The sequence below is a fragment of the Molossus molossus genome, unplaced genomic scaffold, assembly GCF_014108415.1.
Source record: "Molossus molossus isolate mMolMol1 unplaced genomic scaffold, mMolMol1.p scaffold_m16_p_6, whole genome shotgun sequence".
Lineage (NCBI taxonomy): Eukaryota > Metazoa > Chordata > Mammalia > Chiroptera > Molossidae > Molossus > Molossus molossus.
In genome coordinates this window covers 74,534,998-74,550,940 of record NW_023425399.1, presented here as the reverse complement: position 1 = coordinate 74,550,940, position 15,943 = coordinate 74,534,998, and the positions used below count along the sequence as shown (strand labels likewise).

At 42.2% G+C, this 15,943-nt stretch overlaps 2 protein-coding genes and 1 non-coding gene across 3 annotated transcripts in view; 2 read left to right on the top strand and 1 right to left on the bottom strand.

Annotated features, from left to right (window-relative positions):
• Positions 1-637: 637 nt before the first annotated feature.
• On the bottom strand, positions 638-1,381 carry LOC118619250 (MAP3K7 C-terminal-like protein). Its single transcript, XM_036245954.1, has 2 exons — positions 1,277-1,381; positions 638-826 (listed from the first exon to the last, which is right to left on the bottom strand). Exons 1-2 carry the CDS (start codon positions 1,379-1,381, stop codon positions 638-640), a joined length of 294 nt encoding a protein of 97 aa, XP_036101847.1.
• Positions 1,382-11,902: 10,521 nt separating this feature from the next.
• On the top strand, positions 11,903-12,009 carry LOC118619396. Its single transcript, XR_004957177.1, has one exon. It is a non-coding gene; the product is annotated as a U6 spliceosomal RNA (small nuclear RNA).
• A 1,330-nt stretch (positions 12,010-13,339) lies between these two features.
• ABHD3 (abhydrolase domain containing 3, phospholipase) overlaps positions 13,340-15,943 on the top strand; it is a 48,083-nt gene continuing 45,479 nt past the window's right edge. Inside the window, exons 1-3 of the mRNA XM_036244963.1 lie at positions 13,340-13,544; positions 14,094-14,257; positions 15,275-15,457. Of these exons, the coding sequence (XP_036100856.1) occupies positions 13,383-13,544; positions 14,094-14,257; positions 15,275-15,457 (509 nt within the window). The 5' untranslated portion in view covers positions 13,340-13,382. The remainder of the gene's footprint in view (positions 13,545-14,093; positions 14,258-15,274; positions 15,458-15,943) is intronic.

Sequence of the window (15,943 nt, the reverse complement as noted above, 5' to 3'; positions counted from 1 at the left end):
CTTTTCTTGGCTTCCTTTGTAGTCACCAAGTGGCCTCAAGCTCTTGGCTTCATCCACCCTTATTGCTAGAAGTTGCAATAGAAAAGAGGTACCCCCCACCCCACCCTTCCAACAGTCCCAGCAAAGGTCTCTTTGTGGCACAATGACTTTGAATGGATCATGCACCTATCCCTGGATCAAACTCTGAGGCTTTGATAGGCCTGGGTTTCATGTCACTCTTCAGTTGAGTGTGGTGTCAGCTGTACTCAAAGCTCTTGTTCCTAGAGTGGAAGCAAGAAAACCGGTGTCAATGAAAGTGGAATAAATGCTCAAGAAAAAAATGTTTGGGGAAATAAATACTAATGATTATGTTGGAGCATCCCTTGTCATGCTTAAATTGAAATTGTTTTAATTCTGAAACAGATTTAGAGGAAATAATCTGACATTTTAGATAGCATCAGCCTTTTTTTCTTCTTCTTCTTTTTTTTGGTAATAGGTTTGCTTTAATGAGCATATTTACGGCAGAATACCCCTCCTGTCAGACCAGACCTAGCGAGCACAGAGCTCGGAGGAGGTCGTTGGAGACGGCCCTGTGGGCACGGGGAGGGCGCATCCCGCCCCCTGGGCCAGCACCTGCAGCCACACGGACGCCCCTAGGCTAAGAGGAGCCCTGTCTCTTCTGGAACTGGATCCTGAGTTTCTCCAGCTGCTCCACGCACTGGGACTGGGCCAACTTCAAGGTGCGGTTCTCCTCGCTCAGCGCCTCGAACTTGTGGGCCAGCTGAGCGGCGTCCACCTTCTCCTCCTCCGCCTGCGACAGCTTGGCGACCAGCTCCTCCCTTGGGCTCTGGCAGAGGGAGGGTGGACTGGACTGGAGCTGTGTGGGGACACTCGAGATTTGGAGGGCGCTCAGAGCATGTGCTGAGTTGCAGCCACGCAGGACTGTGGCCTTCTTACTCCTTTCCAGGGCTCTGGGCATCAGCCTTTTCAATAGAAACAATGTAGTGGAAAGAAATGAGCACTGAAGTCAGAGAGACATTGATTCTGGTTTAACACTGACGCATACTAGCTATGTGAACTTCCGCAAATCACCTAACTTCTCTGGTCCCAGTTACCTCATGTTTAAGAGGAAGGAGTTAATATTTGTACATATAATGGTTTTGGTTCATTTTTTAATATATCATAACATGCTTACGTTTGATAAGTGCCAAGGGTTGGTGTCAGATGAATCACAACAAACATTTCTGTGGCCAAATTTGTCAGAAGTAAAAGCATATTAGGGACCATAATTTTTTACCTGTGTGCCAAGTGGACTCTTAAAGGCACTCTGCTCATAATTAGGGACTGTGTCAGCCACACACACATTGTGCCTGTCAGAATCTGTCTTTGTGAGCAGAGGCATACTTGCAACATTTCCACAAATCTGTACCAACTCCTCAGGTCCCAGCCAACAAATAGCACTTCTTTTCCTTTGTCTTCCCAAGTTGGATTCACCAATAGTGAGAGTTTAAGTGGTGCAACAAGACTCTTGTGAAATCTTAGATTTGTTTTGTTTTTCCCCCAGGAAGACTTTATAGAGCCATTGTTCCCTTCCTGTTGGCATGTGATCAGACATTCAACATGTAAATTCCAGCAACTCCTCATGTTACCATGAACCCTTTTGAGTGTTCTGAGACACTCCATAGTAGAAAAAGATGCAAATTGGCAGTGAGTCCAATTATAATTCTTAGTGCCAACTGTATAAACTTTCTTTTTGTTTGTGTGTTGTTTTTATTTTTTTTTTCAATTTCAGTTTACATTCAATATTATTTTGGATTAGTTTCAGATGTACTGCATAGTGGTTAAACAATCATGTACTTTACAAAGTGTTCTCCCTGATATCTCTAGTACCCACCTGGTACCATCTATAGTTATCACAATATTATTAACTATATTTCCTATGCTGTATTTACCATCCCCATGACTGTTTTATAACTAACAATCTTTACTTCTCAATCCCTTCAGATTTTTCAGCCAGTTCCCCAAATCCCCTCCCCTGTGGCAACCAGCAGTCTGTTCTCTGTATCTATGAATCTGCTTCTATTTTGTTTATTCATTTATATTGTTCTTTAGATTCCAGGCATAAGTGAAATCATATAGTATTTGTCTTTCTCTGAGTGACTTATTACACTTAGCATAATACCCTCTAGGTCTATTCATACTGTTGCAAATGGTAAGATTATGTTCTTTTTTTATAGCCGAGTAATATATATACAAAAAAAGTGGTGAGGCCCTGGCCGGTTTGGCTCAGCGGTTAGAGCGTCGGCCTGCGGTCCAGAGAGACCGGGGTTCGGTTCCCGCTAAGGGCACGTACCTCAGTTGCAGTTTGTCCCCGGCCCTGGTTGGGTTGTGTGGGTGGCAGCCACTCGATGTGTCCCTTTCACATCGATGTTTCTCTCTCTCTCCCTCTCTATCTGAACAAAAAATGGAAAAATGTCCTCGGCTGAGGATAAAAAAAAAAAAAAAAATTTAAAAAAAAGTGGTGAGATATATATATATATATATATATATATATCTCACCACTTTTTTTGTCCAGTCATCTATTGATGGGCACATGGGTTGCTTCCATAGCTTGGCTATTGTAAATAATTCTACAATGAACATAAGGGTGCAAATACTCTTTCAAATTAGTGTTTTGGGTTTCTTTGGATATACACCCAAAAGTGGGATCACTGCATGATAAGGAAGTCCCATTTTTAAATTTTGAGGAATTTCTATACTGTTTTCCATAGTGAGTACAGAAACCTGCCTTTTACCAACAACAGTGCACAAGGGTTCCGTTTTCTCCACATCCTCACCAACACTTGTCATTTGTGAATTTATTTATGACCGTTCTGACAGGTGTAAGGTTATATCTCATTGTGGTTTTAATTTGCATTTCTCTGATAATTTCTGACATTGAGTATCTTTTCATATATCTTTTGGCCATCTTTATGTCCTCTTTGGAGAAGTGTCTATTCAGGACCTTTGACCATTTTTTAATTGGTTTGGGGTTTTTTGGGTTGAGTTGCATGAGTTCTTCATAAATTTTGGATATTAACCCTTTATCAGATGTATCATTGGCAAATGTGTTCTCCCATTCAATGGGTTGTCTTTTCATTTTGTTGATGGTTTCCTTTGCTGTGCAAAAATTTTTTAGTTTGATGTAGTCCCATTTGTTTCTTTTTTCTTTTTCCATATCCTACCCAAGGACATTTTTGCATTTATCTTCAGACAGAGTGGGAGGGAGAGAGGGAGGGAGAGAGAGAGAGGGAAACATCGACGCGAGAGAGACACATCAAGTGGTTGCCATCCACATGACCCCAATGGGGGCCAGGGACAAACCGCAACTGAGGTACGTATCCTTAGTGGGAACCGAACCCAGGACTCTCCAGTCCGTAGGCTGGCGCTCCAACCACTGAGCCAAACCAGCCAGGGCTCTTTTTTCTTTTGTTTCCCTTGCCCAAGGAGACATATCAGAAAAAATATTACTGAGACAAATGTTCGGATATTACTACCTGTGTTTTCTTCTAGGACTTTTATGGTTTTGAGTCTTATATTTAAGTCTTGAATTCATTTTGAGTTTATTCTAATATATGGTGTAAGAAAGTGGTCTGGTTTAATTTTTTTGCAAGTACATGTCCAATTTTCCCAACACCATTTATTGAATAAACTCTCTTTACCCCATTACATGTTTTTGCCTCCTTTTTTAAAAAAAAAATTTTTTTCTTTATTGATTTTAGAGTGAGAGGTAGGGAGCAGGAGAAAGAGAGAAACATTGATGAAAGAGAGCATCAATTGGCCGCCTCCTGCATCTCCCCTATTGGGGATTTGGTCCACAACCTGGGCATGTGCCCTGACTGGGAATTAAACCAGTGACCTCTTGGTGCATGGGTCAGTGCTCAACCACTGAGCCACACCAGCTCTGGGACAACTTCAAGCGTGCCAACATTCGCATCTTGGGGGTGCCAAAAGGAGAAGAGAGAGAGCAAGAAATTGAAAACCTATTTGAAAAAATAATGACAGAAAACTTCCCTAACTTGGTCAAGGAAACAGACATACAAGTCCAGGAAGCAGAGAGAGTCCCAAACAAGATGAACCTGAAGAGGTCCGCACCAAGACACATCATAATCAAAATGCCAAAGGTTAAAGACAAAGAGAGAATCTTAAAAGTTGTTAGTTACCTACATATGACTGTCAGTTGATTTCTCAAAAGAAACTTTGCAGGCAAGAGAAATTCAAAATGATGAAAAGCAACAACCTACAACCAAGATTACTCTATCCTGCAAAGCTATCATTTAGAATCGATGGACATATCAAGAGTTTCCCAGACAAGAAAAAGCTAAAGGAGTTCATCACCACCGAACCAATATTATATAAAATGTTGAAGGGTTTTCTTGAAGGAGAAGAACAACAAAAATATGAACAATAAAATGGCAATAAATACATACCTATCAACAATTGAATCTACAAACAAAATAAGCAAGCAGAACAGAAAGAGATACAGAGAAGTTTTTGTTGCTTGTCAAATGGGAGGGAGCTGGGGGGCATGGATGAAGAAGATGAAGGAATTAAGTAGTACAAATTGTTTGTTAGACTTATGAACCTCAAAGGGGAGGGGGGTGGAGGGTGGGAAGAGATAAACCAAAGAACTTTTATGAATATATGCATAACCAATGGACACAAACAATAGCATGGGGAAGGCAGGTGGGGGGCGGGATTGGGGATGAGGGGGTCAATGGGGGCAAAAAGAGGGGACATCTGTCATACATTCAACAATAAAGATAAGTTTTTCATTTTTTTAAAAAAAGGCTCCAGGGACATATGGGAGGAACTGAACAGTCTGGCATCAGGTTGAGAGCTGGAGGGGCAGGTGTCTACCAGACAGAAGTGCTGTCAGAAGCCATTGTTCTTTTGCTGAGCCTTCCCCCACAGAGCTGGCAGGTGCCATATCTAAGTCTCCATTAACCTGGCTGATACTGTTTGCCCCACCCTAGTGATTCCTTATACCCTACTGCACCCAAATTGTTGTCTCAACCAAGCTGTTTCCCGTAGCTTTTTCATACAAATGACCTGTCTTGGCTCATGCTTCAGACTTTCCTAAAATCTCTCAAACAGCTGCATCTGGCCTCATCATGCCCTGAACCTCTAAGTGGCCCCAGGTCCAGCACCAGAGGCAGCCAGCTTTGGTTCCCAGCTTGGCCTCTCCTGGGCACCACCCAGACCAACACAAGTAGCAACCATCAGCAAATCACTTTGTAGCTCATGCCAATTGGCTCCCAGAAGAACACAGGCAGTGACTCACTTCCCAGGAGGCCTCAGAGCCAGCATCATCCAGTGGACAGCTTCAGACCATGTCAAAGTACCATGTAACCACCTCTACAAGTGACATGCTCAAGGGGCAGGCACAGCAGGCACCAGAGCCCCACTGAAGTCCTGCTCCATGGCTTGGACCCCTGCACAGCTGATCCTCTACAGTGGTCATAGCCAGTCCTTGCAGCCAATCGGCCTGAGGATAAATCCCTCCCATTGATGTGCCAATAGTAATCATGGCTCAGTTACAACAAGAGAGTATATACAGCTCACTGGTGGGTGGGGGACTAAACTGGAGTGCCCACTAGGATGAATGGAGAGGCTGTATTACTGGACCGTACAGGACACCTACCACATTAGAACACTCTGCCAGGCCTGGGAGATGCAGCAGCTCTACCTAATACATAGAAACAAACACAGGGAGCCTACCAAAATGATGAGACAAAGAAATGTGTCCCAAATGAAAGAAGAGAACAAAACTCCAGAAAAGGAACTAAATACAATGGAGACAAGCAATCTACTAGATGCAGAATTCAAAACACTGGTTATAAGGATGCTCAATGAATTTAGGAGAAAAGTAGATGAACTTAATGAGAATTTCAACAGCATAAAAAATGATGTATGAAAACCATAAAAAAGATTTAGTCAGAAATGAAGGATACACTAACTGAAATGAAGAATAATTAACAGGGAATCAACAGTGGAGTAGATAAAACAGTAGATCAAACTAGCAATTTGGAATATAAGGAAGCAAAAAACACCCACTCAGCGCTTCAAAATGAAAAAAGAATTTAAAAAAATGAGGATAGTGTAAGGAACCTCTGGGACAAATGCCAACATTTGTACCATGGGGGTACAAGAAGGAGATGCGAGAAAGCAAGAAATTAAAAAACCTATTTGAAAAAATAATGACAAAAAATTTCCCTAACCTGGTGAAGGAAATAGACATACAAGTCCAGGCATATGTAGCCAGTCCCAAACAAGATGAAACCAAAGAGGCCCACACCAAGACACATCATAATTAAAATGCCAAAGTTTAATGATAAAGAGAGAATCTTAAAAGCAGCAAGAGAAATGCAATTAGTTATCTACAAGGGAACTACCATAAGACTGTCAGCCAATTTCTCAAAAGAAACTTTGCAGGCCAGAAAGGAGTGGCGAGAGATATTCAAAGTGATAAAAAGCAAGTACCTATAACCAAGATTACTCTATCCTGCAAAGCTATCATTTAGAATTGAAGGACAGATAGAGTTTCCCAGACAAGAAAAAGCTAAAGGAGTTCATCACCACCAAATCAGTATTACATGAAATGTTAAAAGGTCTTCTTTAAGAAGAAGGGGGAAAAGATTAAAAATTATGAACAATAAAATGGTGAGAAATATATATATCAATAAATGAATCTAAAACAAAAATAAATGAACAAGCAGAACAGAAACAGACTCATAGACACAGAGAATATTTGGACAGTTGCCAGATGGGAGGGGGATTGGGAGGATGGGTGAAGAAGATGAAGGGATTAAGGAGTACAAATTGGTAATTACAAAATAGTCATGGGAATGTAAAGAACAGCATAGGGAATATAGTCCATAATATTCTAATAACTAAGTATAGTGTCAGATGGGTATGAGATTTATTGGGTGAGGATTAACTAATGGAAAGAAAAAATTTTTAAATGATTTAAAAGAAAGCTCATTTTTTGAAGCTGTAGATTTCATGGAGTCTTGTTTCCTTTTTTGTTGTTAATCCTCACCCAAGGATATTTTTTGCATATATTTTTAGAGAGAATCAAAGGGAGGGAGAGAGGGTAAGAGAGAAAAAGAAAGAAAGAAAGAAAGAGAGAGAGAGAGAAAGAGAGAGAGAGAGAGAAAGAGAAAGAGGGAGAAAGAGAAAGGAAAGGAAGAAAGGAAGAAAGGAAGAAAGGAAGAAAGGAAGAAAGGAAGAAAGGAAGAAAGGAAGAAAGGAAGAAAGGAAGAAAGGAAGAAAGGAAGAAAGAAAGAAAGAAAGAAAGAAAGAAAGAAAGAAAGAAAGAAAGAAAGAAAGAAAGAAAGAAGCGTTATCATCGGTCGGTTGTTTCCCAACCGTGCCCTGACTGGTGCGGGGGATCGAACCTGCAACCCAGGCACATGCCCTTAACTGGGAATAAAACCCACAACCATTTGGTGTGTGGGCCAATGCTCTAACCACTAAGCCACACCTGCCAGGGCAGAGCCTTTTACTTAAAGGCCAGCAGAAGAGAGTCTCTGACTTCTTTCATGTCTGACCCCTGTGCCCTCTTGTAAAGGGCTCACCTGACTAGGTCATGCATATCCAAGCTAACCTCCCTTTTGATTAACTTAAAGTCATTTGATTAGGGACCTTTATTACATCTGCAAAATCATTTCACCTTTGTCATATAATGTAACAATCACAGGAATGATACTCACATGTCCCACCCACACTCAGGATGAGGGAAGTATATAAGGGTTTGTATATCAGGAGGAGGATATTTTAAAATTCTACTTACTACAAGTTGAGATCTTTCCTACTATAGGTATGAAAGGACACTGCCTTCACCTGTGTTTGGGTCTCATCCCACTCCTACCATATCTCATCTGTCACACAAGTGTGTATACAGGTAAGTTTGGAGGTATACAGCTAAGAACAAACTATTCTTTTTTCCTTTTTTTTTTACTTAAATGAATTACCTTACTGAAGAACCGATTTTAGCACATTCTTGCAGTGTTTCACATGACCATGCCACTTGTCTCCAATGAGTACATTTACTTATAAACAAGCTATTTAGGAATTAACAAGGCAAGGTGTTTTCACAAATTTTGAGGTGGCCAAAAATATTTCTCTTTCCAACTACATATGATCAGAAAGCTGCATCTTTGAAGGGGAATTATATATAAGTTCTATTAAGATCATTTGGGCCCTGGCCAGTTTTGCTCAGTGGTTAGAGCATCCGCCCAAGGGCCAATGAGTCTTGGGTTCAATTCCAGTCAAGGACATGTACCTTGGTTGTGGTTCGTCCTGGTCCTTGTTGGGTCATATGGGAGGCAACCAGTCGATGTGCATCACATCAATGTTTCTCTCTGTCTGTCTCTCCCTCTCTCCCTCTCTCCCTCCCTCCCTCCCATTCTATCTAATGATAAATAGAAAAATATCCTCGGGTAAGGAATAAAAAAAAAGACAATTTTGATCTCAAACATTTCGATTGTAACTCATATGATAGTTTCTCTTTCTTTTCCTTTCTTTCTGTCTGTATATCATTCTACCTTACACAAAGTATGACTTTGACTTTTCCCTAGATGTAGGAAGGGAAGCATAAACTTTATGTTCCTACAGTTGGGTTACAACCTGTAAATTAATCCTCTCCACAGGAAGGTATTCCCAAATGACTCCAGTTACCTTGGACAAAGCAGGCTAATTTATCTCCCTGTTATGGATACTACTTGTCTTCCATACCCAAATGTAATAAACACAAATTAACCCTGAGAAAAGCTTTAAGCAAATTTTAAATGTTTTTTATTGATTTTTAGAGAGAGATGAAGGGATAACGAGAGAGAGAGAGAGACATCTATGTGAAAGAGAAACATTGATCTGCTGCCTCCCCAAGCAACCCCACTGGGGATCAAGCCAGCAACCTGGGCATGTACCCTGACCAAGAACTGAACTAGTGACTTTTCAGTACATGGGACGACACTCAACCAACTGAGCCACACTGGCCAGGACAAGCTTTAAGCAGATTTTTGTTCAAGACTCCTGTGATTAGTTTAAACAGTACAAACTGAAAATAGAATCCGGGAAATGGGGACCACAAACTTACCTGCCTTCTTGACCACTTCTTATACCTTCAAGGAGTTCAACTTGCTTCCTCCCTAGGTCTCCACATGAGGGTCCCACATGTACATTCCTCCTTTCCAACATGACTTTTTACCTGTTTCTTGAGCTCTTTCTTATTTTACTCTGGCCTCAGTTCTTAGGGTACAGTGCTCCTCCCAAAGAAATCAATCAGTTGGAAATCAGATTGTTAGTGCTAAGGTTGGGCTTTGTCAGTGTTAGGAATTGTCAGTGCTAAAGATAGAGCTATAGCCCTGGCCGGTTTGGCTCAGCAGTTAGAGCGTCGGCCTGCGGTCCAGAGAGACCGGGGTTCGGTTCCCGCTAAGGGCATGTACCTCGGTTGCAGTTTGTCCCCAGCCCTGGTTGGGTCGTGTGGGTGGCAACCACTCGAAGTGTCCCTTTCATGTCGATGTTTCTCTCCCTCCCTCTCTCCCTCCCACTCTATTTGAACAAAAAATGGGAAAACGTCCTCGGGTGAGGATAAAAAAAATAAAAATAAAAAATAAAGATAGAGCTATAACTAGTGCAATGATAAGTATCAGAACTGAGGAGTTTGGGGTTACAGTGTTTTATTAATAAATAATTTGGTGAAATCGGCAATTTTTTATAACAATCCATGTAGAAATGCAATATTTTTTTTAGTTGAATATAACCTAAATTTTTTTTTGTTTCATTAAAGTATGTGACATAGTTTTGCAGTTTTGGCATTCTCTGTAATTATAAACCATTCTGTCTTCTGCCTGATATCTGTTACTGATTTGAGAAGGTTAAGGATATGGGTGTTTCCCAACAAAGATAGGATTTTGTTTTATCCAAAAATTAAAAAAAAAAGAAAGAAAAGAAAAGAAACAGAACATTGCTAATTAAGAGGTTTAATTTCTCCTGAAAACCCTCAGGGAGTTCACATAAGAGTTAGACTCCAAACTAATCTTTAATTTAATGTAAATAATATAGATACATACAGAAACAACTATCTATCTATCTGGGTTAGTATACATAGATACATTATTTAGCTCTGTCAGCTGAGAGAGCCTAAGCACAGTGACACCCCAGTACAAATGACAAGACTCAGTGCCCAGATCTTGGTTTCTAAATGTTATTTCTCAATAAAAAGAACCAGGGCATATTACACAAAATTTGTGAAGATGTGTTCCTATTTAAAACTTGTTTCTGCCCGACCGTTGCTGCTCAGTGGTTGAGCATCGATCCATGCACCAAGAGGTCGCTGGTTGGATTCCCTGTCAGGGCACATGCCCAGGTTGTGGGCCAAATCTCCAGTGGGGGGCATGCAGGAGGCAGCCAACTGATATTCTCTCTCATCTATGTTTCTATCTGTCTCTCCCTCTCCCTTCCTCTCATCTAAAATCAATAAAGAGAAAAAAAAATGTTTTAATTAAAAAGAAAAACATGTTTCCCATTACATTTTAGAATGTTTTGCCCTTTCTTACATTTGTCTGTATGTTTTCGTGTGATTTACTCCTTTAAAATTAGCTTTGTATTTAAAAATAATAATAACGGTTTTACTGTTTAAAAAGTAATAACTGTTTTTTGTTTTGTTTTTTTTACCCTTTGCAACAGCATGGATAGACCTGGAGAACATTATGCTAAGTGAAATAAGCCAGTAAGGGAAAGACAAGTACCATATGATTTCATTCATATGTGGAATTTAATGAACAAACTGAACTGCCAAGCAAAATAAAGACAGTCTCATAGAGGGAGAGCAGGAAGACAGCTTGGGATAGGGGGTAGGGCTTGGGGGTGTATAGAGGGATTGAGGGAAAAAAAGAGAGAGAACTCATGAACATGGACAACAATGTGGTGATTGCAGGGGGCATGGGAGAGTGCATACAGGGTATAAATAGTAATGGAAAAAGTAAAATAAAATTAAAATGTTTTTAAAAGTTTTTAAAATAATAAATGTTGCCTAGTTTGGCTCAGCAGTTAGGGCAGCAGCCTGTAGACCAAAGGGTAACGGGTTCAATTCTCAGTTAAAGGAATACACCTGTGTTGCAGGTTTGATTTCCCCAGCCCAGGTCAGTATCATGCGGGAGGTAACCAATCAAAATGTCTCTCTCACATTGATATTTCTCTCTCTCTCCTCTTTCTCCCTTCCACTCAATCTAAAAAAAAAAAAAAAAAAAAAAAAAAATCAATGGGAAAATATCCTCAGGTGAGGATTAACAACAACAAAAAAGTAATACATTGGCTGCCACCCGCACGACCCAACCAGGGCCGGGGACAAACTGCAACCGAGATACATGCCCTTAGTGGGAACCGAACCCGGGTCTCACTGGACTGCAGGCCAACGCTCTAACTGCTGAGCCAAACCGGCCAGGGCAATGATAACTATTTTAAAAAGTGATGTATAGCCCAGCCAGTGTGGCTCAGTGGTTGAGTGTCGACCCATGCACCAAGAGGTCGCTGGTTCTATTCCCGGTCAGGGTACGTGCCCAGGTTGTGGGCCAAATCCTCAGTGGGGAGCATGCAGAAGGCAGCCAATTGATGTTCTCTCTCATTGATGTTTCTCTCTCTCTCTCTCTCTCCTTTCCCCTTCCTCTCTCTCTAAAAATCAATAAAGAAACAAAAATTTTTTAAGTGATATATAGCCCTGGCTGAATGGCTCAGTTGGTTGGAGTGTCCTCCCATACACCAAAAGGTTGTGGGTTCAATTCTCAGCCAGGGCACATACCTGGGTTTTTGGACAAGTACTTGAGGCAACCAATCAATGTCTCTCTCTCTCTCTCAAATTAATTAAAAAATATATCCTCAGGTGCTTGCTTTGGCAGCATATATACTAAACTTGGAAAGATACAGACAAGATTAGCATGGCCCCTGTGCAAGGATGACGTACAAATTCGTGAAGCGTTTCCATATTTTTAAAAAAGGGGAAACATTCCTGACCGGTTTGGCTCAGCGGTTGGAGCATCGGCCTGCGGACCAGAGAGTCCCGGGTTCAGTTCCCGCTAGGGAGCTGAAATCTTCCTGCAGTAAACACATTGGTAGGCAAAAAATGAGCCACTTATACTTATTATTCTTTTAATGCTTTTGTAGGATCTTTATATATTCTCTATTAGTTTTCTATTGCTGCATAACAAATTACCACACATTTAGTAGTTTAAAAAACACATATTTATCGCCTAACAGTTTCCGTGGGTCAGGGGTCCAAGCACAACTTCAGCTGAGTCCTCTGCTCTGGGTCTCTCTAGGATAGACAAGACGTTGCCAGGCTGCGTTTTTATTTGAGGCTTGACTGGGGAGGAATCTGCAGCTAAACTCATTCAGGGTGTTGGCAGAATTTATTTCCTTGAGTTGTGAGTCTGAGGGCCCCATCGTTTTGTTGGTTGTCGGCTAGAGGCCACCACTAGTTTTCTACTATGTGGCCCTGTCCATGGCAATTGTTATGGCTGTTTGTTTCCTCAAGGTGGGCAGGAAAGCTTTTAGCTCCAATGTACTAAGCTAGAGTCATATAACATAATGTAATCACAGGAGTGGTGACACCCCATTACCTTTTAATACTCTTTTGGTTAGAACTAAGTCACAGGTCCTATCTGTACTCAAGGGAAAGAGATTGCACAATGGCATGGACACCGAGAGAGGGATAATTGGAGATGTTTTGGCTGCAGAGTTTCCCCCGAAGGAACAAGGGGTTCCAGCCCACACACCAAGCCCCCAGCCCAGGATTCCAGTGCCAGGATGTAGAATTTTTTTCCACTATGTAGTGAGTGCTTTCTCCTAACATATATTTAACATTAACTTCCAAAATCTTTGACTCCAACACACACTCTAGGCACTTTAAACTGGTAGTTTACAGAAAGAATGAATGGAGACCCACCGCCTCTCGGAATCATTCAAGGTCACTGGGACAGGTGCACTGCCGGGCCCATTTCCTTCTCCGAAGTCGGCGCCCACGCTCTTCCCACTTTTGGGGTGCACCCAGGCTGACTGAGACCTGGCCGGGAGAATCCTGTTAGCCCTCCGGGTAGCGGGGTTTGTAGCCGCGCCTCTCGAATGTTGCTGAGTGGCTGGTGGTGGGGGCGGTTCGGAGGAAGCCGGGGCGGAGCCGACGGCGTCGGGCGGGCAGGGATAGATACATCTCCCAGGGCCGCTCCGCCGAGCCACTTGGCGGAAGCAGAGCTCTGCCGGGCTGGAGACACTCTGCTCTAGGGTCTGCCGCGGCGCCGCGCCCGCTCGCCCGCCGGCCCGCCGGCCCGCCTCTCTCCGAAGGACCTGCGCGTGGCGCTCCCCGAGCCATGCAGCTTTTAGCCATGGATCTGCGGATGCTATCCCGGGAGTTGTCCCTTTACCTGGAGCACCAAGTCCGGGTTGGGTTCTTCGGTTCGGGAGTGGGCTTCTCCCTGATCCTAGGCTTCAGCGTTGCTTATGCCTGCTTATACCTGAGCAGCATTGCCAAGGTGAGCCGAGGGGGGGTGCGGGCGCCGAGGCAAAGGGCCACTGGCGGCTTTGCGGGGAGCTACAGCATGGGGCGTAGCCAGAGGCTTGTCGCTGGCAGGAGCGAGTTGGCGCGGGCCGTCCTGGGGGCGAGCATGCTGCTCCTTGGTGTTTCCCTTCCCCGGGCATCTGCTGAGCACCCTTGGAGCGCGCGCGGGAAAGCGGGCCAGCCCCTGTCCGCCTGCTTGTGGTCCGGCCCAGGTCCGCCGACCGCAGCCCGGACCTTCCGACCTCGGCGCGCGCCGCGCTACCCTGTCACTATTGTCTACCCCAGCGAAGCTGCTCGGGAATGCTGTAGCACTTTTTAGAATGCCGAATTTCAGCTCTCGCCTTTCCCTTGGAGGGATTTGATAACCCACTCTTTCAGTCCGTTGTGACTAAATTTATTTGCGTCAGGCTTCCAGTAATCCGGGGAATCGCGAGCGCGAGGGTAGTCTGGTCGGTTATGGTTTACGGTTGGCAGAAACTTTGCTCCATTCTGGATCCTTCACTGAGACTGGCTTTCCCCACAGAAGCCCCAGTTAGTGACAGGGGGTGAGAGTTTCAGCCGCTTCCTTCAGGACCACTGTCCCGTGGTGACAGAAACATACTACCCAACGGTCTGGTGCTGGGAGAGTAGAGGACAGACACTGCTGAGACCCTTCATCACTTCCAAGCCCCCAGTGCAGTACAGGAAGTAAGTACATTTTCACTTTCAGTCATATCTCCAAAATCACAGTTTTTTGCATACTGCCAGTTCTTGATTAATAGAACCTCTGGTTTAGTAAGTATATAAAAGGAGGAATGAAAATGGAAAGCATGCCCCTCGCCCCACACCCAGCTGCAGGAAAATGTTCAGGTATTGCCTTTCACCATTTTTTTTTTTTTTTGTACTTTGGTGTAAATGGTTTATTTCTAGGATGTAGGAAGTGTTTGGGGATTACTTTTTTCCAAATTCATCACGCATTTGCCCCTGAGGACTAGATCCTTTGATGATATGTACCAGTTCCCTGATACTGGGGATAAGGGTAGGGGGTGAGAGGATTAATTTGGATTTTTGTGTGATGGACCCCTATTAAAGGACTTCATGTTAATAAGGAAATGTGTTATTGATGATAATGTCCTTGAGATGGTAAAGATATGATCCAGAATATATCAGTAACCAGGAGGTTTAAATGGTGCCTGTTATTAATTTCCCTGAGTCATCTAGTCTTTCTGGAGTTCTTTTATTGCCTGGAACTTGCACTATTTGTCTGGGAAAATTCTATATGTTTATAGATACTATGTGAGAAGTACTTTAAGAAGAAAATTTTGTAATAGACTCTATGAGGAGACTCTCTTATTGAGTCAAACAGCCAGAGAGGTGATCAGATCAGCATTTTACTTATTCATAATTCCCTGTTGAATTATTTGGGTGGCCTCAATCAAATAGGGGTTAAATGTTGGGTATTTTAGAGAAATGAGGAAATGATTAAGATTAATACTTGAAATACTTTGAAGTTCATTTTATATACTATCTCCTTTACTGGTATTGCTGGAAATACTTTGTGGTACTAATTTCATAACAGTCTTGTAATGAAAGAAAGTGATATAAGTGTGTGTTAGTGAGTGCTGAAAAAGTTATTTTGAGATGAACAAATAATGTCATATATTTATAAAATTAAGACTTAACTTGAAACACTGAATGAATATGTCTTTGAATTATCTCTTTTAGTGAACTTATTAAAACTGCAGATGGAGGACAGATTTCATTGGACTGGTTTCATAATGATAACAGTAAGAGTTATATGGATGCCAGCACCAGACCTACCATCTTATTGTTACCCGGCCTCACCGGAACAAGCAAAGAATCATATATCCTTCACATGATCCATCTTAGTGAAGAATTAGGATACAGGTACTGGTGAAAGATTTTTTTTTTCCCATTTTTCACTTAATTCATTCTGAATAAAACACAAATATATCTTCATGTTTGTTTCAGAAATACTTGTTATTTCTTGCATGGATTAAACAACCCCCTAAATCATTATTTTCTCTTTTTCTTTCTTCCCCTCTTTTATCAGGAAGATGTATAACAATCATTTAATGGGAAGTAGCACTTAGCATAGTAGACATTCAGTAGATTTTGGTTGAATGAATAAATGAAATTAAAATCACCTAGTAATTGACATAGGACCCAGGTCTGAGAAGCAGTAGGTCTCACTGGAAGAGAGTGCTATGCAGAATAGCAATTACAGACCCCTGAGAGAGTACACAGTGGCCCTCATTTCACAGTTTATATTTGAGCCTTGGATCCACTTATCTTATCTCATTGGCTCAGATCCCAAGTGTAAAAAATATTCAGAATCAGCTTGCAGGTGTCCTTATTTTTCCAAATGTGATC

What these genes read in the sequence shown, in the direction of transcription:
- LOC118619250 (XM_036245954.1), bottom strand. Translation starts at nt 1,381, where the DNA reads ATGCCTCTGCTCACAAAGACAGATTCTGACAGGCACAATGTGTGTGTG. An exon ending in AGAGTCCACTTGGCACACAG is followed by an intron (nt 827 to 1,276) that starts GTAAAAAATTAT and finishes TCCCTCTGCCAG; the next exon opens with AGCCCAAGGGAGGAGCTGGT.